General features: G+C 47.7%; 1 protein-coding gene across 3 annotated transcripts; it reads right to left on the minus strand.

The window, feature by feature from the left end:
• Positions 1-283: 283 nt before the first annotated feature.
• Positions 284-27,628, minus strand: AFG3L2 (AFG3 like matrix AAA peptidase subunit 2). 3 transcript variants are annotated; one of them, XM_061169213.1, is made up of 17 exons: positions 27,396-27,627; positions 23,524-23,623; positions 22,711-22,788; positions 20,590-20,696; positions 20,300-20,452; positions 18,246-18,320; positions 14,987-15,111; positions 12,978-13,251; positions 11,555-11,692; positions 10,878-11,031; positions 9,812-9,919; positions 9,591-9,716; positions 8,811-8,921; positions 6,390-6,505; positions 4,807-5,007; positions 3,003-3,197; positions 284-921 (listed from the first exon to the last, which is right to left on the minus strand). In XM_061169213.1, exons 1-17 carry the CDS (start codon positions 27,510-27,512, stop codon positions 682-684), a joined length of 2,418 nt encoding a protein of 805 aa, XP_061025196.1. In that variant the 5' UTR covers positions 27,513-27,627; the 3' UTR covers positions 284-681. The 3 variants fall into 3 exon arrangements, with proteins under 3 accessions (XP_061025196.1, XP_061025197.1, XP_061025198.1); XM_061169214.1 differs by lacking the exon at positions 18,246-18,320 and having other exon boundaries at positions 27,396-27,628; XM_061169215.1 differs by lacking the exons at positions 23,524-23,623; positions 27,396-27,627 and having other exon boundaries at positions 20,590-20,698; positions 22,712-22,781.
• Between the last annotated feature and the right edge of the window lie 46 nt (positions 27,629-27,674).

Raw genomic sequence — 27,674 nt, forward strand, 5'->3', positions numbered from 1 at the left:
CAGCGGTGGTTATACATCCGCTGCAGACCCACACATGGGACCAAGGCCCGGTCGTGGTTGGCCGAGTGAGGATGTGCCGTCACGGGCTCACTGACTCACTCGGGCCAACACACTTCACACCCTGAGTTCATCCTCCAGGATGAACAAATCTAGACTTCCTGAGCGTCTCGTGGGAGCTGAAGAGAACCGCAAACCTGAGACCCTTAACAGTGACGTCATTCAATCCCTTCCCATTACGTTTTCTGAGAAGAAGTAGCCCAAGCATAATCAGCGACACTGTATGTTCAGGAGGAAAAAAGTGCAGTGTTTACACTTTATTTTTGACATAAAGCCGTATTTACACAATACATTCGTATTTTTAAATGTTACAGCTCTCTGTAGAAAACCATTCCATCACAAAACAGCAACTTGTGACCCGGATTCCATCTTTAAAATATTAAATCAAATGAAAATATTCCTAATTTCATAGCCCATCACAGAGGGAGACTCCGAAGGGAGGCGGGAGTGAAGAGCAGGTGACAGCGAGAGGGCCCCCACCCGACGGGGACAGAGACTGGGAGAGCCCGAGGCTGAGGCACGTGCCCTCCCCCGCAACCCGGGTGACTTCCGAGGCCACGGACGAAGCACCCCACTTCCCACCGTGTCGTGAGGCCGAGTGCGGCTCTGAAGGCGCAGCTCGGGCTACGCGGGGCCAGCGCCCTGGACCTGGCTGGCAGCCTTCTCGCCCGAGGGCTCCTCTGAGCCCTCCCGCTCCCTGTTCCAGTCCTTCAGGCCCTCAGGCAGCGAGGTGTCCTCGTCCAGGCTGCCGGTGCCTTCCACAAATTCCTCATACGTAGACTTTTCCGCAAACGGTCTGGGGCCCAGGAGTTCCACCATGTCGTTCTTGTCTAACACTTCTTTCTCTAACAGGAGCAGAGCAACCTGCAATGCGAACACCTGCAGTTAAACAGTCACCCAGCAACGTCTCTCCAATCTCATCACCTCCTATTTACAGTCAACCCCCTTCCAAAAAACGGTTTAGGACCACTGAAAAGAGATATTCACGGTCATGTCACTTTAGAATAAGATGTGCAAAAATCCTGGAAAAACACGTGTCCCCACGAAGGGCGCAGCTGCACAGTGTGGTGCATCCACGTGGCCCGTGACTGTGCCCTGGACTTAGTGGGGGAGCTCTGCCCCTGACGCCGCAGAAAGACATCCTTGGGGAGGAGAGCCAGACGCAGTGTCCCTGGGCCCCACCTGCTTCCAAAGAGGGGAGGAGCTCCCTCTGGCTTATGGAGCAGAAAGAATACTGTGAGGAAGTGTGAGAGTGATGCAAGTGACTGGGGGTGGGGGTGGGGGAAAGGGTGGAAACAGGGAAATTTTAAAAGGTGGTTGACAAAAATAAAGACAAATGAGGCAGAGACACAATATGAAGCAGGAGATTAACGTGAAAATATGCATCTCGAAGTTCTGGTCTCTGTGTGGCTGAACCACAAGACTGACATGACACACGGCCACAGAAAAAGGGACCCCTGCCAGCTACGAGTGGGGAGGTGAGGGACGGTGTCAGGAGGACAGGGAACAGGGTCACGTTAGACCCGCTCACTGTTACCACTGCCTTTCTACTTCTGCTGCCGCCACGGCACCATCTCAGGAAGTTAAAACACACCCACGGCTGCCTCTGCACTGGCCTCTGACTGTCCCCCTGGAGGTGGCACCCTGCTGCCACTCTCCTTTATTTTTTTTAAGTTTTGGTTTTTTTTTTTTTAAAGATTTATTTTTTAAAATTAATTTATTTTGGCTGCGCTGGGTCTTAGTTGTAATGTGCGGACTCTTAGTTGCGGCATGCGAGACCTAGTTCCCCGATCAGGGATCAAACCCAGGCCCCCTGCAATGGGAGCGCGGAGTCTTAACCACTGGCCCACCAGGGAAGTCCCCGCCGCTCTCTCCTTTAAATGATGAGTTTTTAAGCATTTCCACTCCGGATTCTTTCAGTACTCCTGACTATAAAACACAGGAGCCGGATGAGATCTCCATGAAGGGCGCCTCTAGCTCCAGAGCTGTGTTTCCCGCAGAGCTCTGGAGGCCCCAGACACCCTGTCCTTCCCTCTGCACCCCCTCCTCGCTCACTAGGGCCCCACACAGCGAGTCCTCCTCTCCTCCCCATGTTCACTCTGTAGCCTGATGAGCCGTCACGGTGGATGTCAGCCTTCTCTGCCCTCTCCCCTCTCCCCTCGGAGCCCCTGCTGCAGGCCCCCTCCCACCTACCCTGTGCTCTGTGAAAAGGCACCTCGGGCTCTGCCGGGCACAGCTCACAGTGGGCTTCTCTGAAGATCTGCCAATCGGACAGCATCATCTTAGAATAGCTTTTTTCTCTATCAATCCTTTATAGAAGACTTTTCACCTGTGCTTTTGTCATGAGAGTGTGGAATATTTAAAAAACAGAAAATTCTCCGTTTGGTTGCACGGATTCTGAATAATTAAGAGTTTACTGGATGCAAGAAATCGACTGAATTAGAAAGGCTCCCTCCCTTTTGAAAGTGCTATCAAATGAGGCACAACAACGGAAGATACAAAGAATGTTTGTTCACGGAAGATCATAATTAAGCAAAGGTCCTACATATCTAGTTTGGCTAATTCTTTCATTTGCCGTTCCACTACCTCTTTACTCTGGAGGTGAAGAGCAGTGGTCAATCCCAATCAGGCTACCGGGCTCTGCATCTGGAAGCACTTGGTGGGTGAGTGCAGGTTCAACTGTGTGTCTGGTGTTGTGAACAGACTTCGTTAATCCCGCGCTCACATTCCTAAGAACCAGCAGCCGGGATCATGCCCGCTGCTGCTCCTCCCATATCCCCCCAGCCCCACAGAGACAGCAGACACAGCATCAGGATGGAGGAAGGAGCCTGGGATTAACAGGCACAGGGGACGTCGGCGTCTACAAACCAACCAACCAGTCAAGCCATCAGTCTCAACTCTTTCTGCAAAACCGTGCAGAGAATCATTGGTGCAGCCGCACCCACCTTCTCCACATCTGCTTTCTTTTCTGTGAGAAGAGCGACTGTCCTCTTGTAAGCATCGTTGATAAGTATTCGTACTTCGTCATCTATCAGTCTGGCCGTGGCTTCGCTGTAAGGCTTTTCCAACACCATGTCCCCCTGACGGGGGAGGTCAAAGGAGATTTGCCCGACCTTTTCATTCATGCCGAACTGAACAATCTGAAAAAGAATACGTGACTAGTGGTGGGCATCCATTTCTGCTCACAGGTTTTTATAAAATGGCAGCAAATCCACTGACATGAAATCCACACACCTCACTGCAGTACTACTCTTTAACCCGCAACAACGACACGGCGGCCTTGAGTCGGCCAAGTAGACCAGGGTGTTCTGCGTAGATGGAGGTTGGGAGGACAAGACCAGAGACCCACAGGCAACATCTACAAGGCAGGCGGCAAACGGGCAGGGACAAACCCCAACGGTGACGAGACCTGCTTGAAATCGCTCTGCACGAGGGGAGGTGAGGACAGGCAAGGAGCATCCGACAGACGGGAGGAACCACCCAGGCCGCCCAGAGGCTCCTCCCGTGTCGCCCGGGCTCCAGGAACCTGCAAGGGGCGTCTGCATTCTCCCTGAGTCCACGGGGCCCGGCCTGCACCCCATGAGACCCCCACACTAACCACACAAAAACCCCACATTAAGAAGAAAGTAAAGCTGTGGAAGTAAAATCCAAACTGACCAGAAAAGACAAGGCGCAGATAAAAGACGGGAGCAGGAACAGATCAGAAAGTAGGAAGTCACGTTTTTTAAAAGTTTATGAAAACAGCAGGAAAGGAAACTCTAAAACCGTGAAACTAGAAAAACTGTCTTAATCCACCTCCTTCCTAAGAGATCAGGAAAACAAACTTCATGTAAAAGTGGGCAACAGAAAAATCCCTTACAAAGTTGTTATGAGAAGAAAGTAAGAAGAATAATGTCTACACAGATAAGGGAAGTGGGATGGAGAGACGTCCATAAAACAGATGAAAACTGTAACCCACAACTTCAGAAAAGGCTAACCGAAATCAGGAAGGTGAAGGAAAATAAGAAAGAATAATATTAAGTCAGAATCAGAAAATTTAGATGAGGTGCTAGAACGCAGGAAATAAAAAAAGAAAACATTACAATTTTTTTTTAAATGGAGATTAAACTAGAAAGAACACAAAAGCAAACAACCCCAACAAACAAATGCCCTAAGAAAAATTATTGGTTTTTTGGGGTTTTTTTTGGCAGTGCTGCGCGGCACATGCGATCTTAGTACCCCGACCAGGGATATAACCCGCGTCCCCTGCATTGGAAGCTTGGAGTCTTAACCACTGGACCACCAGGGAAGTCCCAAGAAAAATGATAGGTATGGGAAAGTAACAGGCCCAGAAGAGCTGACATATGAATAAAAGGAGTTCCCAAAGAAAGTCACTGACATCAAGTTCCACGACAGCAAAATGACCTTGTCTGGGGATGGAGGCGGCCGGGATAAACTTAAAGGAAACAGGGGAATGGCTGCTCCCAGCAGAAAGGACCAGAAGGGACAGGCACCGGGGAGTCCACACGGGATCCCACAGGCCTGTAACTGAATGTAAACTCTACTGATGTGCTTTATACACTCGTAGTAATAAACTTGAAAGACCGAACTCTCAAAACAAGGGTTTCTTTTCCTAAGTTTTGATCGTTTTAAAACGGATTTCTCTTAAGAAGTAATCCTTGCCTGGAAAGCCTAGACCAGTCAAACAGCAGTGCTGTTCCAGAGCCGTTGGTGCAGGTGAGGATGCAAGACGACCCTGCCCACACTCACCTGGGCGTATGCACTCTGAGTCACTTTTCGCAAGTCGTCCTGAGCGCCGGTTGTGATTCTCCCGAAGAAGATCTCCTCTGACACGCGGCCGCCTAGAGTCATGCACATCCTGTCCAGGAGCTGCTCTTTGGTGTAGAGGTACTGCTCCTTGGGTAAGTACTGCGCGTAGCCCAGCCCTTTGCCCCGAGGGATGATGGACACCTGACGAGGAGAACACACGGCGCGCTGAGGACGGACGCAGCCACTGGAGGCTGATGTGGAGCCACAGGGAGACTCACTGGCGAGGAAAGCACCACAGCCTCGGCTTGAGGAGCTGGGTGGGAGGGCCCGTCCAGGAGAGCATTTTCTCTTAGGGTAACCTCACCCGAGAGGTCTATGAAGTATTTCTTGTCTCTTATAAAACTCAACTGGAAGTGTTCAGTCCTGACAACAGGGCTGCTGCTGAGTGGCGACCCCTCCAGACTTGACCGCCGGCCCCGCCTACCCCGCTTTCCAGGAGGCAGACAGAGGGGCCAGCAGCCTTCGTTTTCTAGTCCTCTTGTTGCAATTGAGTAGATTCCTTTAATTTTTACAATCAATGCGCCCAGTTACAGGTTACAGTTCAGTGAGTTCCGACAAACAGCCTCTCCCACAACCAAGATACAAAACATCTTCCTCTTCTCCCCGAAGTCCCCTCCCCCACCCCCACAGATGAGTTGCAATTTCTAGAACTGCAGTAAATGGCCTCATACAGTATGGACTTCACCGTGTCTGGTCTGTGTCACTGTCCCTGAGACCCACCCCCACCGCCGGCTGTGTTAACAGTGCACTCGGCTCCACTGCCGCAGAGCAATCACTGGGTAAAAACACACCAAACATCCACTCCTTCTTGAGGGACTTTGGGGGCTCTTTCCGGTTTATTGCTATTACGGATGAAGCAGTAAAAGTATTCCATGGACATGTTTTTATTTCTCTTGGGTAAACACACAGGAGTGGGACCATTTGGTTGTATTGGAAGCATTTGTCACCTTTATGAGAAACTGCCTAACTGGTTTCCACAGTGGCTGCCCCGGGTTAGGTGCCCATCCGCAGGCATGGGGTCCAGCTGGACTGACCTCGGGACACGTGGCGCTTTGGCAGGGTTCCACCCACACCTCCCGGTGACTTAGGGCATCCGCTATCTTCATGCGCCTAGCGCCCATTCCTATTCCTTCTCTTGGGAAGTACATGCACATATATCTTGCCTATTATTTTACAGGGTTGCTTGTTTCCCTACCACTGAATTTTAAGAGTCCTTTATGTATTCCATGTACGCGTCCGTCCTCTGTCATATACACGTACTGCAAGTATTTCCAGGGTGTGTGGCTTGCCCTTCATTTTCTCTGTGGAGTCAGGGAAACCCTCTGGGCAAGAGAGCCCCAGACGCCCAAGCCTGACCCACGGTAGCAACTGCTTTTCCAGAGTGAACCCCTCCAGCTTCTGCACACTTTTCTTTCCAAACTTTATAACTCATCTGTGTGACCCCTTCACCCCAACACCATCAGCAGATGTTCCTGCCACGTGGCCCCGTGTGGCCACCGTCTGTTCCACGCCAACTGCCTCACCTTCAGGAGGGGGTCTGCGTGCTCCAGATACCAGCCGGCAACTGCGTGGCCAGCCTCGTGGTATGCCACCGTCTTCTTCTCCTCGGGCTGCAGAACCTGAGTTTTTTTCTCTAAGCCTGACATGCAGAACAGAAAACAAAACCCACTGCTTTAGTGACACCGACATCAAAAGAGATTTACACGATACCACACAGCGTCTCATCTAAATCGTGACTCAGAGACCAAGCTGCCTGTGACCATGGAAGATTCCCAATCAGGGGCAGAACGAAGCAAAGCATCAACTTCAAAATATACAACCACCGCAAAACGCATTCACTACCCCACCCGAGGCCCACTTTCTCCTACTCTCCCACTCGAGTCACATATCTCGTTTTGAGAAATAAACAGAAATGCAAAGTAAAATTCAGCACTAGGGTCAATTTGACACATAAAATTCACAGAAAACGAAGACATCTGGAAAGAGCTCACTGCCTAGTCTAGGCATCGGGAATCACCAAGTAGGGGGAGACAAGGACCCGGCCGAGGTGGCGGGCACATGAGGGTGGGAGGAGAGCCAGGCCCGTGAGAGGGCCACAGACCGAGGCAGCAGCCCGGCACCCACAGCAGTGCAGCCACAGAGCAGTCCTGAGAAGGTGCCCCCGAGCCGGCCCGCGTGTTGCCAGAACTGAAGGACCCCCGCTCCAGCCTGGATGGAGGCGGACGCGGAGCTCGCCCGCACCTCTGGGCTGTAGTCTGTACTGATACAAAGCTCACACGTGACACCAGCTTTCTCGTGTTCCAGGTACTCATCTGAGAATTTCTCAACTGGTAACACGTTAAGGAGTCTGGGAGATTGAAAAAGAAAAGAGGGCGAACTGTGTTCCCGAGGACTCAGCCCAGGACAAGCACACGCCGCAGAGCCGCCAGTGGGTGGGGAGAGGGCAGGTGGACAGCCCTGTGCTCCAGACACAGACACGCAGTTCTCATGCCCCCAAAACACAAGAACCCCCGGCTTGTCACAGGATTTCCTCTCCTCCGCTCGCGATCCCGTCACAGGGCGTGTGCTGGCCCCAGCGGCTGAGCGTGAACGGCACGTCCGTGCCCCTCAGGGCAAGGGCTCTGCCCCACCCGCAGCCCTGGCCTCTTTCACAAACTCACTTTCCTACTAAACACGCCCCCCTCCCCCGCTTCCCCCTGACCTAAAAGAACACAAATAGTCTTCTCCTGTGTTTACAGTGAGGTATTTTAACTCCACTCACAACTCTGTCATCTTAGACTTTTTCTTTTCCCTAACGAATCTCAAACGGTCCAGTCACTCACTCGGCCCCGCTACAACTCCCCCACCAACCAACACCCGGCCCCTCCCGGCCCCCCTGCAGTGGCACCTACTCCTTGTCTCACCTGCTAATGAGCCTGCCAGGCCTGTGGCACAAAACAAGCTTCGGAAACTGCTGACAGCCGTTTCCCCCTCGGCTGTCGGCTGCGTGGCCCGTGCCCTCACCCACCCCGCACCACGGGAACCACGGCCGTGCGCAGGACCCCACGGGGACATCCCGCCCCGGCTCACTTCCCACCAAACCAGCGGCCCTGAGGACGCCCTTCCCACCTGTGGCCATGGGGCTCCCACGCTCACGTCCGCTACCGCACTTTAAGGACCAGTAGGGGCTCTGCCTCCAGACGCGCCTCTTCTTCAAAGATGCATCTTCCTGAACTATCACTGACTATCCCGTTACTCAGTGGCTCAGGAAAACTCGTGTTAGTACAACACTGGCCGCAAAACAACATTAAAAAAGCTCTTAAGCTTAACACTCAAGGCTTGCTAAAATCTAGGCTTCAACACCTCTCTCCACTTTGTCTTCCTTCCCACAGGAACTGGAGTCTGAGCAACTCACCTCCCTCCCTGAGGCACAGGCCATGACCTGCTCCTCTGCTCACCCACGTTCACACCACATCCCCTCCTCCTCCTGAGCCCAGTTTAAACCCCGCTCTTCTGTGGAGCCTGCCTGGCTGCAGTGCTATTCCCTCCTCTGAATGCCCAAGTTCTCGAACTGCTAGTTATCTTTTTAACGGTATTAACTATAAGCTCTCTAGAAAGCAAGGAAAACACATTACTGGCCAACCCTGCTTGACAGGTGAGCATTTCCCGGTCAAACAGTTGTTACAGCTGTTCATCCATCACCTATATCTAGCTTAGAGCACATTTAACTCATGTGATGAAATTTTTGGAAACAGGGAGGTTGTGAGTGTTTTAGAAAAACTAGATTGCTATAATGTTATAATTCAGGGGAAGACACCTCCCTGCTTGCCGCCCGTGCAGCATGAGGGTGGCGTCTCAGACCCATCCGACAGGGTGCCGGCGAGCCCCAGGCCTGGGCAGATACACGCCCCGGCCTCAAACTCACGCCATCCGCCCTTGGTCGTGGGTCCCACCAGATGCCTTACCACCAATTACTCGTTCAATTGCTTGTTCGAAGTGTTTCTGATTTATGGAATCTGACAGGTGTCTCGCAGCGATCAAAGCAGCTTCATTGCAGACGTTGGCAACATCGGCTCCTGTGAAAGGGACACACACAACGGCTCACCCACCAAATACACCTGAGCTCACTGGTCACACATTGTGAAGAAGGGAACCCGGGCCAACCGTCCACCAGCAGCAGGCTGTAGCGCTCAGTCCTGCCTGGCACAATCTGGCCCCTGAATTGCACGCTGCAAGTATCAGCAGCAGACAGATGCCCACAGGCAGCCCTCCACCTTTAGAGACTGTGCAATGACAGCAAACTAAGACAGCGCTTTAAAATGCCCATCAACTTAGTTCCACCATCTCTGTTGGGAAAGTGACTTAAGTGGATAGTGGGCAATCTGCTGAAATATAATGAAATACATAGGCATTAAAATGACCTAATGCATTCAGTTAAACAACGAAAGTTAAACATGAGAAGCTTGCCAAAAGCTTTCTAGATCCTTAGGTCTCTGTAAATTACCTTTACAGAGAAAGTATATAGGGACACAAATAGGCCATAACACAATGTATGTGCTCAACAAAAAATATTAAAAAGTCAGGCCCCTGGGACATTGAAGGTGCCTGTGCCCGTGTATATAACCTTCTCAGGCTGTAGATAGATGGTCCCTTCTATTTCATGTTAAGTTCGGAAGAAGGGAGAGAGGGAACAAGAAGGGAAGGGTCACATCCTGTAGACACAACAGCAGGTCGTGCTCACCCACCTGAAAACCCCGGGGTCAAGGATGCAAGTCTTCTTGCCAGCTTCTCCTTTTCCAGGGTGCTGTCCAGTTTCAGTGGTCGGAGGTGAACTTTGAAAATAGAGGCTCTTCCTTTTATGTCTGGCGGTCCTTGAAAAATTATTTTTAAGGAAAAAAAAACCATAGTGAAACAGCTGTACCCCTCCTCACAAGAACTGGCCTGAATCCAGGGAAAACCATCTCACCAATAAAGATCTGCCTGTCGAAGCGCCCTGGCCTCATCAGCGCGGGGTCCAGGATATCTGGTCGGTTGGTGCCCGCCAAAATGACCACGTTCGTCGTTGTGTTAAAGCCTGGAAATAGAACAAAGGCATCACCATTGTTAAACGCCGTGAGGAAGAAGGTGACAGCGTGCCTGTCCAGAACGTATGAGCACAAGACACACACCACTTTAGTTTTCTATTTATTATCTAGTGATTTTTTAAGTCACAAACTTAATGATTTTTCTTACTATTCATCTTGTCCTTATTGATTAAGTCATATATAGTATAAGACTTAAAGATTTAAGGATCAACTACTAAAGACAAATTACCAAAGATTTTAATTTATGTAACTAGAAATGTAGATTACGTTGTCAACTTTACCAAGTTTTAAAAAATCAGTAAGGTTAAATTTGCAAAGGAAGTGTCTGAACTCCCTGGGCCACAGGGACCACTCACTGCGTATCTGAAGGCAGGCACCACCCCACCTCCAACCTCTTCTGCAGACTCAGCCTGCTCGTCTGACTGGCCATTTCTCAAACGGCAATGCCGTGGCCACAGAGCCGTCACCCCCAGGACCCTGGCGCTGAAGGAGCCTGGCCCGTTCCTCCAGGGTGGGCTCTGCTGTGCACGGGGGTCCGCAGAGCCGAGGAGCAGCCCCACCTTCTCAGTCTGGCTCCCATGCCCGGCCCAGGAACGCAGACCCGCTCAAAATCTGCCAAATTCGCACTTGCTAACGCATGGGTTTTCCTGATCCTTCAGAATCATAAATGGTTTGAGAATGAGATTATGATTCTTTAGTGAAGCATTTCACCAGTTTTTCTCTTATTTGGCACCAGGTACAAATGCCATCTTAACACCAATATTAAGTTACGGCAGGCTGCCAGGCAAGACTATTTTGCTATTACCTGTACTGGAATAAAAGAGCCTTTCGATAGGGCTGTTTATTTTAGCAAACTCTCTTTGCTCTCTGTATCAGCACAGGACTCTCATTTTAGAAACATGAAGAACAATTAGCGCAGTTCAAAACACAAAAGACTTGAATATTCACCATCCATTTCCACCAGCAGCTGGTTGAGGGTATTCTCCTGCTCACTCTGCCCCCCGAAGTTGCCCCTTCCTCTCTTCCTTCCCACAGCATCTATTTCATCGATGAAGAGGATGCAAGGGGCATTCTTCCGAGCGAGGGCAAATAAGTCACGGACCTGGATGAAAATGTAAGCACTGGAGTCACTTGACAACTGAGTGTTATCCTCCCAATAAAACACAGACATCAAGCTTCCTGTCCCCCAGGAAGGCCATCCTGTGTCACACATTGTACAGTACAAATTTAAAAAGTTACAAGCAGCAAAGAAGTCACATGGCAAACGGTGGGAAACTTATGTAAGGTGAGCAAATATTATTTCTAAAAGCTCATCAGTTATTGTTATGTAAGGAGCACGAACACCAACAAACTGACGCTACATATCTTTGTCCTACTAAAAGGTAACAGGTAGAGTTGTAAAGTTTGTATTCAGTTTACAAGTCCAACCACCCCGGGCCCCCTTCACGCCCGAGGCAGGCAGTAACAGCAGACACTTACTCAAAGACCCAGCGACGCGTACACACAGCAGAGGCCTGACCCTCCCGAGCCCAGCCAGCTGTCGCCCTGCCCTCAGACCACGGCAGCGGGGGCCCTGCGCCCACCTTCTGACCTGCTGAGTTAATACAGTGTGAGGTGAGACTTACTCTAGCTGGACCCACACCGACAAACATCTCCAAGAACTCAGATCCACTAACGGTGATGAAAGGGACGTTGGCTTCTCCGGCTGTGGCCTTCGCCAGCAGTGTCTTCCCAGTGCCTGGAGGACCAGTGAGAATGGCACCCTTCAGATACAAAAAAGAGAAAGTATATTTGATTAGAATTTCAGAAAAATAAATTGCATATCCATAAATAATTCCAAGGTATAAATCTGTCTACAAATTTTAGTGATATACACTAAATATTTCTTAAACATGGGAACAATGATAGTAATTATATTAGTAAGAATATTAGTAACACTATATTAGTAAGAAGAGAAAGAAAATTATATGAGAAATATAGAGAAATATATTAGAAATTATATTAGAGAAACATAGAGAAAGTAATTATATTAGTGAGAAGAGAAAGGAAAAGACTATTAGAGACTATACTGTTTTAAAAAACTTGTTAAGAATGTGAAATTTGAAATACTTCTCTTACTTTTTAAGATTTTTAGTGTTTCTTTTTAGACCTAACAGTATATAAAGGGTGACTTAAGCTGGGAATCTACTAATAAACCGCCTGAGGTTTACTTCAATAATTCAAGGAGACACAAATATCACACTTCCAACTTACATTTTGCTTATTTTCTTTCCTTTAAAATTTCACAAATGAAGTAAAAATCTAATAACCAATGATGAACTTAAAAAGAATACTATGTTTGCTCAAACACTGTAATTACTTAAGTCGTGGAGATGCCTAAATATGATGTGAACAGGTACGCAAGTATAGCAAATTACAGAATTATAAAATGTGACTTTTTATCCATGGAGGCAGGCAGGACATGAAATCAAGGAAATGATGATTCCCTTTACAAAGGACTCCTTTAAAGTAAACTTTATTAACGGGTTTTAAAAAGAATTAGTTAAACATTTTCTCTTCATTTACTTAACGCCTGAGCCTGGCCCTGGGGACACAAAGATGGGCAAGGCTACCCGTGGCGCGCAGTGGGCGGGGGGAGGTCTGTCTTCCATGGAGTCCTGGGCCACGAACCTGAGTTCCAGGCCAGGCCTGCTCATGGTGCTGAGGGAGGCACAGCGAGGTCACAGCAGAGGCAATGTGCTCAGGGCTGCTAAGAGGGGGGATGTCTAAGTGGCCCTGGAGGGAGAAGGCAGCAAACCAAGGGGAGAGGACACACATTTTCTCGGAAACACACACTACCTGCAAGAAGACACATCCACGCAGGACAGCCGACCTGAAGAGACGCGCAAGTTAAACGGAGACTAGTAAGTTAAGATGGAGGAAGGAGAGAAAAAGAGCTACTTTATAAGTAATCAAACTTCATAAAATTGTAACTTCAGAGATCAAGAAATACTTCAGAAGATTTTTGGGTTAATGAGCTGAAAACCGTCTTCTGAAAGTTCATTTTACCTTTGGGATTTTTGCTCCTAGGTCTTGATACTGCTTTGGGTTTTTCAGGAAATTCACAAATTCCATTATCTCTAGCTTGGCCTCCTCGCAGCCCGCCACATCTTTGAACTTCACATCTATCTCGTCCTTTAGGACCTTGGCAGTGGTTTCTCCGACACTGAAGAGTCCGCCCATGCCCCGGCCCGTGCGGCCGATGCCGGCCGGCCCCCTCCGGATGGTGTAGAGCAGGAAGGTGATGATGAGCACGGTGGGCAGCATGCTCAGCAGGAAGGAGCTGGGGGCCACACGACAGCGCAGCGCTCAGGCGGGCGGCCCTGGCTCGGCTGCCCTGCGAGGGACCCGCCACCCCGTAACTGCGCACGGTTTCTGCCTGTGCAACACCGGGCTATCCGGGTACATCTGAGGCACAAGGAGACTCTTAGTGTGTCAGTATCACTGAAGGAGAATCTCAGAAAGACCAAAGAAAAACCTGTTCCTAACACGTACGCTGTCCAGTGGTGCTTTATTCCTACCTCAAGAACCACCATTTATGCACAGGACAGACCTGTGATTTACTATCACTACATCAAAATTTCAAAGAAGTTTCGTTCAAATTGCTCATTTAACAATTTTAACATGATTCTGGTGTTAGCCTGGGTAGAAATTCCAGTTCTCTTATTGGAATGCATCAACTTATTCTGAAGAGATGTCTTCCAAATATTCAATCCTTGCGAAGGCAACAGTGGTGAAAGCTGTCTCTGGGCGGCTCGTGCAGGCTCAGAGACCCAGGGGCAGGGGTGCCCTCCAACCCGTGCCTGCCCTGTGGGGAGCGGCTCAGGGATGACCTACAGCCTTTTGCTTTCTGTTTGTCTTAATAAAGTCAATTTCCACACAACTACGGGCACAGACATATACTTATACTGGGTAACAGAATGCAATTTAGTTTAACTTACCCTAAGAAATTTAGGTCAAAACCTGGTACATGGTTTATGTAAAAAACAAAACAAAACAAGAATAAAACCAGGATTAGCTTTCTAATTTTTCATCTATTATAAAATTTTAAATGCTGCTATAGCATTTAAACCATGAACAATTTACCTTTGGTTTATTTCTGGAGAAAAAAAGTAAACACACTGACAATAAAGGTTTAAGGAATGGTGCAACAAAACTTTGTGTAATGTTTCAGGACCAGCCTATAAAGTTAAGTAATTATATGATAACCTCGGGGACCAAGGGATATATTGCATCACGTGTGAAATAATCTCGGCAGCTAGCTGGATCTATTAATAATACTGCAGGTAGATTGCAGGTCTACATACACCAAGACTCAAGAGAGTCCCTGAAGCCGAGTAAGACCATCAGCTCAATAACACGCTAGCTACCCCTTTCTCTGCTCTCTTACATGTACAAAAAAATTAAGCTTTATTTCTACTTTCACTCTCAAACTGGTAACTCTAAATCAAGGTATGCGTTCTGCATTTAATGCATATGGGGTCACCACCAGGAGATCTACCAGGGCGTCCATGGGTGAGCACTCAAAGGCCATGTATTCCCAAATAAGCCCAAAGACAAGCAACTCCTGAAATCAACAAGCTATTCCTGAAAGACTCAGACCTGAAGTAGCCTTTCTAAAGACAAATAACCTTTAAGGGAAGAAGCAGCTCTGACCAGAGAGGAAGAAGCATTACTTAAAAATCCTGGAAACTCTGTGAAATATAAATGTAAAGGATAGTTAAAAGGTGGGAATGCCACTCTTTAACACAAAGGGGCTCTTTATGCTAAAATCCTTCTCAAGAACAGTGCATTGGACATTAACCCCAAACCACTGCTTAATCAAGATAAATATTAACATGTAGAAAATCAACCAGTCTCCAGCAAACTAGTACGTTACTAATGGTTGAAAAGAACTCTGGCCAAACTGAGAGGCCTGTTGAGAATATAAAGTGTGATGCGATGCCCCCTGGTGACAGAATACACAGTGAGCCCAGGGAGCACAGGCAGCCTCCTGTGTTCACAGACACGCTTCTTACCCGTCACTCTCAGCAATGTAGACCACAGGGACCCGATTCTCCCCTTCTATGCCCAATTCCTGCTGTAAAGTTTCCAGATTCCGCTCAAAGGTGTCCACACTGCCAATATTGAACCAGACATATTGCTGTAAGGACAGAAAAACAAAATATCCTAATTTTGTTAGGGGAATGAAGAGGAAACAAAGGATTCAATTCACAAAGGGTTCAACTTTCCAAGAATTTTTCAGAAATACTGCAAATTTACAAATTAAAAAACCCAACAATAACACAAAACTTGTTTTAACAATGCAGTGACTAAGCTTCACTCAGTGAGAACCCTTGACAAGCCTCAGCCAGTAAGCATTTCTATAGCAGCATTCCTCCACGGTCCTAAAATTGTAAACTCAAAAAATGAAAACTCTCTTTGAAAAGACAACCCTTTTCATAAACAAACAAGCATCCTTTTCCTCTTGTCCACTTCCCAGGAACTTCTTAGCTGCCTGGTCCCAAACTAAACACCAGCCTGCGTCAGTGATGGCACTTCTCAGTGTTGGGACAGTTCCCAGCCCCAGATGCACCACGACACCCTGGGTCCTCAGAAGGAGGTGCTATCACCGACCGCTAGGAGGCAGCTCCACCCAATGGGGCAGAAATCCCCTCCAGTCACTGGACGTGGGAGTTCCTGGGACCCTAGGGAGGGACACCCGAAGGGCTGGAGGCAACGGAGATGCTCCCCGCCAGCACAGGGTTCCCCACCGTGCTGCCGTTTACTGTCCCCGTATGACAGAGGACAAAACTACAGGGGTGACCTCACCGCCCACGGTTACACATCTAGGAAGTGGGTGGCTCTGAGCCCAGGCAGGCTGGCTCCAGGGCCAGCGACAATAACCAGCAGGCCACACTGGCTCTCCGACACAACCATTCCCACCTCTGGAGCTTCCCCACACACTGGCCCCTGTTCCCAGCACCCGGCAAGTATCAGCTGCACTGCACAGCCCCGAAAGACTTTATTCCTCCTCTAACCTGCAAACACCTAAAAAACATGTAAACCTCAGACACTTGAGACGTGTACACAGACAAGAGCAACACGTCCCCGCAACCCTTCCACCACCAGGGTTACTGAGTGGGGGCTGTCACTCTGGTGTTTCTCTCCATGTGTCTAAAAGCAAAAGATGGCGAGTAAGTTGTATAATATTATATAACAATAGTTCTCGGTAAGTTGTTCACAGACAAAGCTGCACGATTCCTGTGGTTATAGGCCCCAAATGTGTCAATGACAGAACACTCCCCAACTTAGCTCCCACCACCAACGGGGCAACAAGCTAAATGATGCCTCACATCAGAGAGTTGGGCGGACCAAGGCCCAGCAGCACGGAGATTCCAGGGACAAGACCTAGGTGAGACCCTCTGGGGTGGGTCCCAGCTCCACAGGTGATTCCTATGCACACTGAGGTTTGACAACCACCACTGACCTACACAATCTCATTTGAGAGCTAAGCCCTAAGAGGATTAGTGTCACTCCCATTTTAAAGATAAAGAAACTGAGGCTTCGAGGGGTTAGGCCATAGAGCTAGTAAAGAGCAGAGATTATCTGAGGCCAAGTGTGTCAGACTCCAAAGCCTGTGCTTATACAGCACAGCACAGCAATTAATATCGCTATGCCATAAGCAGTTGGACACTGAAAATCTTATACCCATTTCCGAAAGCTTGAAATAGTCTTTATTAAACAGGCAATACATATTCTCTGTAAAAAACTAAAGAAACACAAACATAATGAAAATAAAAAGCATCCATGACCTCAATATCCAGAGATAAACACTATTAGCAATTTTGATGTTTTTTCAAGGTTTCATAATACCCCTTTTACAATCTTGAAATATGCACAATTTTGAAAAGAAATCAACATAAAACCTTAACTGTAATATAAAGGAGTGGTACAAAGTAATTTATAATAAGATGGTACGAATTTCAATACGAAAATGCTCGTGCATGCCAGTACTAAGTGTAAAAACTGCTCCCCAGGGAGGAGCAGGCCCTACTGAGAGCCGAGCCCCAGCAGGCGATTAAAGAGGGACGTGAGGAGCCGCCACTGCTGACCAGGGGCCTAACGGGTCTGTTTATATGGTTCTAATTTTTTGCCCTATAAACAATGTTTTGGAGGACATCTTTGCACAGACACCTTTACATGCATCCCTAATTATTTCCCTAGGATTATCACTGAAGCAAAATTACTGGGTGTATGCGTACTTTCAAAACTGCTGATACACACACTGCCAAACTGTCCTCTTGAAAGGGAGTGCCAATTTAATTCCCAGCACTAAAAGTCTGAGGAATAGTTCTGAGAAAAAAAAAAGTAGCATGGTTATTAATGAACATTTCATCATAAGATAAAGAGAATGGGGGGTGGGGATTAAGACAATTCAAACTTTCCTAACAGTGACTGAAATACCAAAGTCCTATGACGTTACAGATATTCTTATATTTATTGATACGTTATCAGAGACACGGTCACCATCAGTTCTCTTTTTCCTTAAATGTGGCCCCATCCAGGCAGGATGACGACGAAATGGTGAAGCGAAGGCATCCTGAGATAGAAGGGATGCAGCCTGGAAGAGGGCTGGCCCTAGAGGAGCTGTAAGATCGCAGGATGCCCAGGGGCTAGGAGTGGGCCTGGGGGTCGGGCCCAGGAGGGCTGGGAATCACCTGGGAACCTCATCTGCCCCCTCCCCCCTCCCCCCCATAATCCCCTCAACCCACTCTGGGGTCTCTGGAACACAGTTCAAATCGGTTGGACAAGAAATACAAATGTTTTTCTTAAAAATAAGAACAGAAATGGAAATTAAAATAATATAACATCACAAAACAGTTGGGAGAGATATGACCAGAATGCTTCTTAAACTGATTTGACAAAAGGTGTCTTAAGACATAAGCAATTCAGATTTTAACATTTTTTTTCTTAACCAAACAACTGTTTTCTCAGTCTTGAAAAATCATAGATACTGGAATACTGAAAACTAGATTTCACTCACTGGTTCCTAAATGAATAGCCAACGTGATCACCAAACCAAACCAAAACCAAAACCACTGCCCAGTCCCTGCACACGTTACGGACACAACGTTCACATCCTCACTGTTAGTGAGGATCCTGGCTGCTGCGCTGCCCAGCTCCAACGCGGCCAGCGTACATGGCTACCGCAACGTGAGGGAATGCTTGCTTTTCAGTTTTACATCTGAAAAGTTAATTTACAGCTAATTCACATCAATTAATAAAATCATTTACCCCATCAACAGGAGTTTTTCCTGGTGTAAAAGTCACTCGAACAAAACGCTTGTTGACGACTTCCAGTCTGTCTACCTGGAATTTTAAGAAGTTAAATATTCAAACATAAATTTACACAACGACTTGAGATATTCTTTTAAGCTCATCTGAAATGCCTACATTTCAGACACACAAAAGAATATAAAGTAAAGAAAGAAGATAACGTTAAGGATTCCCCGTGTTCCCCCCTCCTGCTTGAGAAAGAAAACATCACAAACACTGCTGAAGCCCCCAGTCACCCAGAGGTGGCCGCTCTCTGCAGCGGGTGCTGGCCACCCCAAAGCAGGGCCTGGTCCCGGGCCACAGAGACCCAACCCTAAACAGACACTCACTTCTGCCTGTTTTTAAACTTTAAAAATGGTCTCATCTGGCATGTACTTTTCTACAACTTTTTCTTCTGTCCTTGTATTTGTAAGGTTTTCCTTGCTGACATGTCAGTTCTGCAGGGTACCCCATTTTATAAGTAAACCCCAAGTTATTGGTCCATTCTCCTGTTCACAGACATTCAGACTGTTTCAAATGCTCCCCCATCACAAACAATGCTGCTGTGAACATTCCTGTGTATACCATCTGGACATATCTTCAAGAACTTCCCTGGGATACGTACCTATAGATAAACACAGTCCGGCTAGGCTGCAGGGCAAAATCGCTCTCCAAAACACTACTGTCCTCACTTGCTATTGTAAGACTTTTAAATTTCTGCCCCTCTAGGGTATAAAATGGTTTAAACTTGATTTTCCTGCAAGCTTCTAACTACACAGGGTTCTAAAGATGGCTTGTACACCTCACCCCAAGGGCTCTGGCTGCTGCGGAGTGGAGCACTTTTGGGGGGCCTGTTTCCTGCCGCTGTCAAGTCTGCTCTGGCAGGAAGTCTGGAAGGTACGAGCCCAATATGCGAAGTGAGGGAGCCCTGGAAGGTTCCAGGAGGAACCGGAATGGGGGCTCACCATCTGGAAAGGACTAGAGAACTCTACCCCCCATAAAACTGCTGGGGCAACGGTAGACTGAGTGCAGAGAACCAGCGGGTCAGGAGGAGATGTGGCTACAAAGCCAGGACCTGTCCCCACACTCGAAGGACAGGAGTCACTTCTTAGAAAGCAGGCTCCTCACGACACCTGGGAATCACACAGGTGAGAGCCTCACTTGCTTCAAAAATCTGAGTAGATAATCGTTTCCATTTTGTCCATCCTCACCTTACTGTACGACCTTTAAAAATAATTTTAGATTCTTTATATTTCTTAAGTATTAATATCTTTATTTTACTCATTTCACTGAAGAAAAATCCAGTATTGAGAGCTTAAATCATTTCCCCAAGGTTACAGAGCAGGCCTAATCCTCGTTCTCTTACTATCACTTTACTTCATCAAGTCTAAGATGGGCATTTTTCATATTTTAACCTCTCAGACATTGGGATGCATGTTGACAACTGATGGTATTACACAGTTTCACTGGCGGCTCACTCAATCTTTCTTAGTAACATGTAAAATAACATGTGCCTTACAATCCACAGCATCTTAAATGAGCTGAAACACGGTCTCACTGGGCAAAGACCCAGCCCGGCGGCACAGAGCTCATGCCCAGGCCTTCACTCAGAGCCCATGGTTCTCACTGTAAACACTGAATCACCTATTCACCCACTTCCAGGCCCACAGGAGATTACAAGCAGTGAAGGTGTAAAGGAGCTGGGAGAGGCTGGGAAAGGTGCAGGGAGGAGAGGCACCCGAGGGTACAAGAGGAATGATGGGAGCAGACGGGGACGCCAGAGCAACAGTCAGGAGCTCCAAACCGAGGCTCTAGCATGAAAAGAAATAAAAGGAGTTCGTGGTAAATTTGGGACTGCTGGGTCAAAACAAACAGGTTCCTTGGTTGCAGTACTTTCCAGCATTAGAAAAATCCAACACGGGACTTGATGACGAACAAGCCTGGCTAACGTGGTGGCTGTTTATCACTTTATTGGCCTCATCTGAACCCCACCCTTTGAACCCCTGCAGCCTGCGGGCCCACACAATACTTACTACTCCTTTGGAAAGATAGTTATTGACAAAGTCCTTCCATGTGATTTCTCTCCCGGAGCTCTTGAACAGGAAGTAAAACAGGACTCCTCCCCAAAATAGGGCGGTCCAGAGAAAGTACATCCTGAATTCCTTGTCATCCCACGGAACGTCACCCTGGGCAAGGAAGGAGACATTTCTGTGAAGCATGCAATGTAACAACACGGTCTACGCTGTGCTGGATGCAAATCCCTTCCAATGCCATGAATGCCACCCCAGAGCCCCAACGTCAACCACACAGTGTGGAATCAAACCTTCTGGAACCTGGACCACCAGTGAGAATCATCTTTCTTCCCACCTCGTTTTCCACCACCACCAACTCCTCCTCCAGAAGGACGCGGGGCAGCCGCTGGCTTCGGTTCTGTTCACAGACAGAGAGTGTGTACAGCGGCACAGCAGGATTTCCTATCTCTCAGCAATGTTTTCATTAATACCGTTTAATAAAGTTTTATTGCAAAACACATGGCAACTGATCAGTTACTAAACAAAGTGCTATGAGGAAGCCTGAGACTAAGAGAGAGAGGGGTAGCCCTCAGGGAGACTCCCGGAGCTTCACACGCATGGTCTCACGAGCTGCACACTTACCCAAGGACCAGCAGACACACGACTCCGCCCATCTTACAGATAAGAAAGGGGCTGACGTGCCTGCTGATCACCTGGTGCAGTGCTCAGTGACAGTGAGCAAGTGACAGAGCTGGGATCTGAGTGCACATGAGTGCGTTCCTGAGTTCCCACCTGAAGGTAAAAAGTAGGTGCCCCCGCCCTGCCCCAAGCCCTGAAGTGAACACTGTTAACAGTTTCTTCTGCAGGAAAGACATGATTTTGATAACTGGCCAAAAACAAAACCACCACCACCACCAACAAACCCACCTCATCCTCATAAAATCTGTTGGTAAGAATCTGAAATTAGTCACTGTCATGAGTTGAACTGTGTCCTCCAAACTCATTTGCTGGAGTCCTACTCCCCAGTGATCTTAGGGTCTTCACCAAAATACACAAGTTGAAATGAGGTCACATGGGTGAGTCCTAATCCAATATGATTAATGTTCTTATAAAAAGGGGACATTTGGACACAGACATGCACAGAAAAAAGGAGACATGAAGAGACCCAGGCAGAAGATGGCCGTCTACAAGCCAAGGAGAAGGCCTGGAACAAACCTTTCCCTCACGACCCTCAGGAGAAACCAACCCTGCCGCCTGCCGATACACTGATCTTGGACATCCAGCCTCCAGAACTGAGAGACATACTGTTGCTTCTGACACCCAGTTGTGGAACTTTGTTCTGGCAGCCCTAGGAAACTAATACAGTCACTAATACCTTCCCTTTCCCCCACTTCTCCATCCTTTCAAAGACCCACGAATACTGTTCTGACATCTTCAACTCCTGGGAAGCCACCCCCTCACTGTGCAGGCCAGGAGGTCTCAGCACCCAGTCACCTGCAGGGCTTCATGGCCTGGGCTTCCTGCCGTGCTCACCCCTCCGAGATGCACACAGGGAGCTCCCGCACCCCTATCTTAAGTGAGGCAGGGTCTCAGAGAGGCAAGCCCACCGCTAAGAGGCCCAGGCCTAGGAAATAAAGAGGAGGCACATTTCTAAAGTTGTTGAACGATGTCCCATGTACTCCGGGACAAAGTAACATATATGCAAAAGGTACCCAATAGGTTATATTTAAAAAGTGGACCAATCACCATTAATCAGCCCCAAACCAAGGTCAACAGGAAGTCGCCCGGTCACCAGCGCTCCATCAGCCCACACAGCACTGCTCCTTCCTCGGCTCTGGCCTGGCTTTCATGCTCCACATTCTCTTAGCATGTATTTGTCCCTCCAACGAGACCCAAGTTCACTTAAAAACAAAGGCTGTATCTTATTTTTCCTTATATTTCCCTAGAAGGAAACGATGCCAGCTGAATGCCAGCACGTGCTGGGCACTGTGCTAAATGCTATCACACGTGAAAGGGGAACAGAGCCTGGGACCCACACAGGCCCCCAAGCCGCCGGCTCTGACAAACCGTCTCTGAGTCGCTAAGGGACGATAAGCCTCCGAGGAACAACTTGAAAAACACTGCACTCACAATACATGTCAAGTAAATTGCATGTATTGATAACATGTGCCAAATGTACTTACCAAATATGCAGTTAGATATGACTGATACTGACCAGCCAATATCTCTAGGTAAACTTCAATTAATTCAATTTGAAAAATGACAAGAAATATGAGCAGAAAATTAAGATAAAACGAAACAGAATTTTATATGTGCTCCTAGACTACAGTTTCAGAACTGACTTAAGATTTTCTTTGTTCAGTGAAAACTATCAGCAACATCATATATTAGGGGAAAACGGTAAGTTCAAACATAATCTTTTGAAAAGGTACCTTTTTTTTCTCCCATAACTTCTTTAGGTTCACTAGCTTTTTTTCCATTTTTCCCATTGGGAAAGTATTTTTCAAATCCTGTTAGAAAAGGAAAAAAATACATATCCTCAAACTAAAATTCATCAAGTTTTGTGTACGTGCTCTTTGTTTTTATTTTTATTTATTTAAAATAAATTTATTTATTTATTTATTTATTTTTAGCTGTGTTGGGTCTTTGTTTCTGTGCGAGGGCTTTCTCTAGTTGCGGCGAGCGGGGGCCATTCTTCACCGCGGTGCGCGGGCCTCTCACTATCGCGGCCTCTCTTGCTGCGGAGCACAGGCTCCAGACGCGCAGGCTCAGTAGTTGTGGCTCACGAGCCCAGTTGCTCCGCGGCATGTGGGATCTTCCCAGACCAGGGCTCCAACCCGTGTCCCCTGCATTGGCAGGCAGATTCTCAACCACTGCGCCACCAGGGAAGCCCGCTCTTTGTTTTCAAAGCAGCTGATTCATCACTAAAAAGCACAAGCTAGAAGTATAACATTGCTTGTGTAGGGAGTAAATCAAAGTCTAGATAATACAGCTCACAACCCCGAGGAGTCAGAGGGAAAGGCCTCACTGGCCTTCCCACCTCATTACCGACAAAGGTGCCACATTTGAAGGTGACACACTGTCATCGCTGCAATCACACAGGAGGAAGTGGGGTGGGTTATAAGAGGAGACATGACTTAGGAATCAACCGAAACAACGCCTCTGCACCTGCCCTGTCAACGCCCGCTGACAGCGAGTCTCTGTCACAAGACTGTCTACCGTCACAGTCACATCTAAATGTTTACCTTTTGGAGGCCGAGAACAGAATCTTTGATAAGCAGCAATCACATCTGTCAGAAGAGAACTTCTGCTGGTTTTTGCTTGAGTTGTAGCATATTGATAAAGCTGCAACACAACATATAAATAAAAGCATGAAGGTTACATCAAGGTAAGAATGAAAAGAGCTTCATTTCCTAATACCATCAAGTGGATGAAATGCTTCTCCCTTCAACAGGCAGTTACAGACTAGCATAGAACGGCTCCCCCACCGAGGGAGGACTAGGGTTGTCCAGCCCTGGTCCGTTCTAGTGCAGCAAGAACTAGGAGATACACACTTCGCCCAGAAAACGAGAGTACTTCAAATCATACCTAATTAAGAGCTGCAGCCCAATTACGATTCTCTACCAACACGTTCACTCTGGCATTGTTTACTCAATTTGTAGCATTCAAAAGGCAAACTCTGACATGGAACATCTGCTGCCTCACTTGCAGGGTCTATCACACTACAAGGTCATTTACCTGAAATTACAGAACAATGCCGCTTGTGAACACAATACTAAATTTATCTGTGTTCAAAGACAAGAAAGTTATGGTCCAATGTCACTGATAGTCCTTGTACTAGTAACATTTGCTAAAGGTATTTGATATACTGCCATCCTGACAAGTCCCTTTACAGCTATATCTCTGCTTTAAATAACATGCTGCTAAAAATTGTTTGTAAATACTGCCTATATAAGTCAGAGTATAATGTAAACAAACTGAACAAGCTCCTTATTAAATATTTAGGTGCACAATTAAAAGCAATCAACGGCAAGGTCCACTGAGGGGCTATATCCAAATTTGGCAGTGGAAAAGTTCAAGTAATCCTATCCTTTTGAAAAATGAAAATTCACCACCATTTTTTAGGACAAGCTTTTACATACAGGTGAGAATGTTTAAAGTGAAGTTCATCCACATTAGTATCCATCCTCACTTGCCTCCTTTATGGTCTGATGAGAAAAATAAAATACCACAAAACCATATAAAATCACTTCACATCCACAAGTGTGGCCATAATAAAAAAGAGAGACAGTAACAAGTGTTGGTGAGGATCTGCAGAAACTGGAACTCTTGTGCACTGCTGGGGTGATGGGTACAGCCACTTTGGGAAAGTTTGGCATTCTCAAAATGTTAAACGTAGAGTTCAGTTACCACGTGATCCAGCAAATCCATTCCTACTCAAGAAAATTGAAAACATATGTCCACACAAAACCTTGTACATGAATGTTCATAGTAACATTATTCATAATAGCCAAGAAGTGGAAACAACCCAAATGTCCATCAACTGACGATGAACAGACAAAATGTGGTATATGCACACAATGGAATTTTATTCAGCCATAAAAAAGGAATGAAGTACTGATACACGCTACCATGAAACCTTGAAAATATTATGCTAAGTTAAAGAAACCAGACACAAAAGGTCACATATTACATGATTCCATTTATATGAAATGTCCAAAATAGGCAAATCCACAGAGACTGTAGATTAGTAGTTGCCTGGGGCTGGAGGAATGGTTGGGGAGAAATGGGGCGTGACTGCTACTGGTTATAGGGCTTCTTTTTGAGTGATGAAAATGTTCTGGAATTAGATAGTGGTAATGGTTGCACAAACTTATGAATATACTAAAAACCACAGAACAGTACACTTGAAAACGGTGGATTTTATGATATCTGGATTAAATAATCAACTAAAAACCAAAAAAGAATGAGCTGATTTAATTCCAAATTAATGCACAATTAATAGCAAAGTAGGACAGAAACACTGATACTGTTCTTGGTAGACAGCAATGCTGGTCTGAGAGAACTTGGAGCTTCTGTTATGTTGGTCCCTCCCTGACGGCCGGGAACACTTGGCCTAAGAAATAACCACTGATAATGGATAAGAGTGTGCCATATGTGAATAAATATATTCCAATGCCAAATCCATTACGGGTGTGGATTGAAATGACCTGTTATCCAAGCTGGACAGGGCAAGAAGTCACTGAATATCTGCTCCAGGCCAGGTGTTGCCAAGCAGTGGGGAGCCCACAGGGGGACCAGAACCAGTGCTGCCTCGAAGAAACTCAGAAGAGTAAGGAAGAGTCCTGGGAACAAATCAATTACAGGACGGTACCGCACGTGCAACAATACAAAACCTTAAGTAGAAAGGTACAGCGGTGGCACAGAGAAGGAAGTGGTTACATGTTTAAGGGACCTAGCCATGTCACAGGGAAGTGACACCTAGCCTGGGATTTGAAAGACTCACAGTTCACCAGGCAAACAGTATCAAAACTTTTAATTTTGGTGAAGCTGGAAATCTGATTTTTTGCATGATGATCTTCAACATATCTCATGATATTAGGGGACTCACAGTCATGCACCTGCAGTGGGAGAAAACGACGAATGCCCAGGGAACTGTTAAGGGTCAAATGTGATAATATATGGAAAAGCACTTTTAAAATTGTGTGGCAATACCCAGATTGACATTATCATTTCCAATCATTCTGAAAGCTACTTGAGAGCAAGGGTTCTTTATTAACACCATATTAAGCAAGTCTTTGTATCACAATAAAGTACAGAAATGGGTACACGGTATGTACTTCATAAACATTATTAGCTTGCTGAATAATCAGCCCCCTTTAGGCTCTCTTTTCAAATTGCATTGACCTGGAATACCTCTAGCAATAACCCCCGTGACTGTATTTAATGATGAGATTATTTTCTACAAAAGAACCATCAATTAAATATTTTTCCTCTATCTAATCTAAGCCCATTCAAAGAACAATACACATAAAAGATTATGAATTTGCAAAATTTAAGTACAGAGGACCCCAATTTAGAGAATTAGGTTTTACGTCTGACGATGTGAGTACTTTTTAGTTGTGAAGCATCGATTTCAATCCTTTGAGGATTATACCTGAGACCACACATCAAAGTCTTTTCCCCAGGAACCTCACTGTGAGAACAGACTTTTAACAGATGGACAAACGTAGAGGAAAATCTGTCCTCTCAGCGTCCCTTGCAGGTAGCAGAGTAATGCCCTGGCGTCCCCACCCAGATCTTCAGGGCAGTACCAGGGAATATGTGGCACCGACTTCCACAAGCAGGAGACTTCCTTACACCTCAGCATCGAAGATTCACGGAAACTATAGTGCCACTCGAAAGAAAGGCCTTTTAGATAAGATTCCTGACAAAAAACCCTACAAACTCACAAGGCAGATCCCTACCTGCTTATTACATGTCTGAGTCCAATATTCACAAGGGACAAAAGAGGAATTCGAGCAAGGTAAGACGGGGAAATGGATGTAATGCAAGAAACGGAAAAAAGGCCTAGTGCACGGCCATTCTGCGTAAGAGACGAAGCCGGATAACCCTGGCTGGCAAGGGGGCTTCGAGGAGAAAACATCAGGAATGCAGGTGCTATCACTGCCCTTTCCGTGGAAAGACTGAGAACACTTCCTCCAGGGCATCTGGCGACTGACCCCAGGGCTCGCCCACCACCCCCGGGACTCCGTGCGCGGTCGTGGTCAACCTGCGCGAGGCGAGTCCGCCGCGCGCACAGCCGACATCGGCTCTGGGAGCCCGGGCCTGACGGCGGCAGAGCGGCGCCCCTCTGGGGGGGGACACCGTTAACGATCCCGGTTGTTAGGCGTCGTGTCCGCCGGACGGCGACAGCCCCACCCCCGAGCCCTCGCCGCCGGCTCCCGACGCGCTCCGCTCCGCAGGCCTCCCGGGCCCAGGGCAGCCCCGCCGCTCCGAGGCCCATCTCCACCCGGGCCGGGGACCCACGCCGAGAGCAGGGCCCGTGACCTTGACTCCCGGAGCCGGGCCGGAAGCGGGTCGTCGGCCGGAAGCGGGCCGGGGGCGCCGGACTCACCTTCCGCAGGCAGAGCCGCTCGGTGGGGCCCGCGCGGCCGCCAGGCACGAGCATCGGGGGCAGCCCGCGGGTCCGGCAGGCGCCCCGGCCCCACAGCAGCAGGCACCGGTGCGCCATGGCCGCCGGTGCGTCCCTCGGGCCGGGCGCTGACGGGCAAGCGGCCGTGGACGGCCGGGCGCTCTCGGAGCTGAGGGTACGGGACGGCTCGCCAGCCACCCCAAGCTCTTCTGCGTCTGCTCGCGCCCCGCCCCGCCCCGGCGCGCTGACGTCAGCCGCACG

This window comes from Eubalaena glacialis, chromosome 15 (genome assembly GCF_028564815.1).
Source record: "Eubalaena glacialis isolate mEubGla1 chromosome 15, mEubGla1.1.hap2.+ XY, whole genome shotgun sequence".
NCBI classification, from domain to species: Eukaryota; Metazoa; Chordata; class Mammalia; order Artiodactyla; family Balaenidae; genus Eubalaena; species Eubalaena glacialis.

What these genes read in the sequence shown, in the direction of transcription:
- AFG3L2 (XM_061169213.1), bottom strand. Translation starts at nt 27,512, where the DNA reads ATGGCGCACCGGTGCCTGCTGCTGTGGGGCCGGGGCGCCTGCCGGACC. An exon ending in AATTGAACGAGTAATTGGTG is followed by an intron (nt 6,506 to 8,810) that starts GTAAGGCATCTG and finishes TCTGCATGTCAG; the next exon opens with GCTTAGAGAAAAAAACTCAG. An exon ending in CTCAGAGTGCATACGCCCAG is followed by an intron (nt 3,198 to 4,806) that starts GTGAGTGTGGGC and finishes ATTCTTTTTCAG; the next exon opens with ATTGTTCAGTTCGGCATGAA.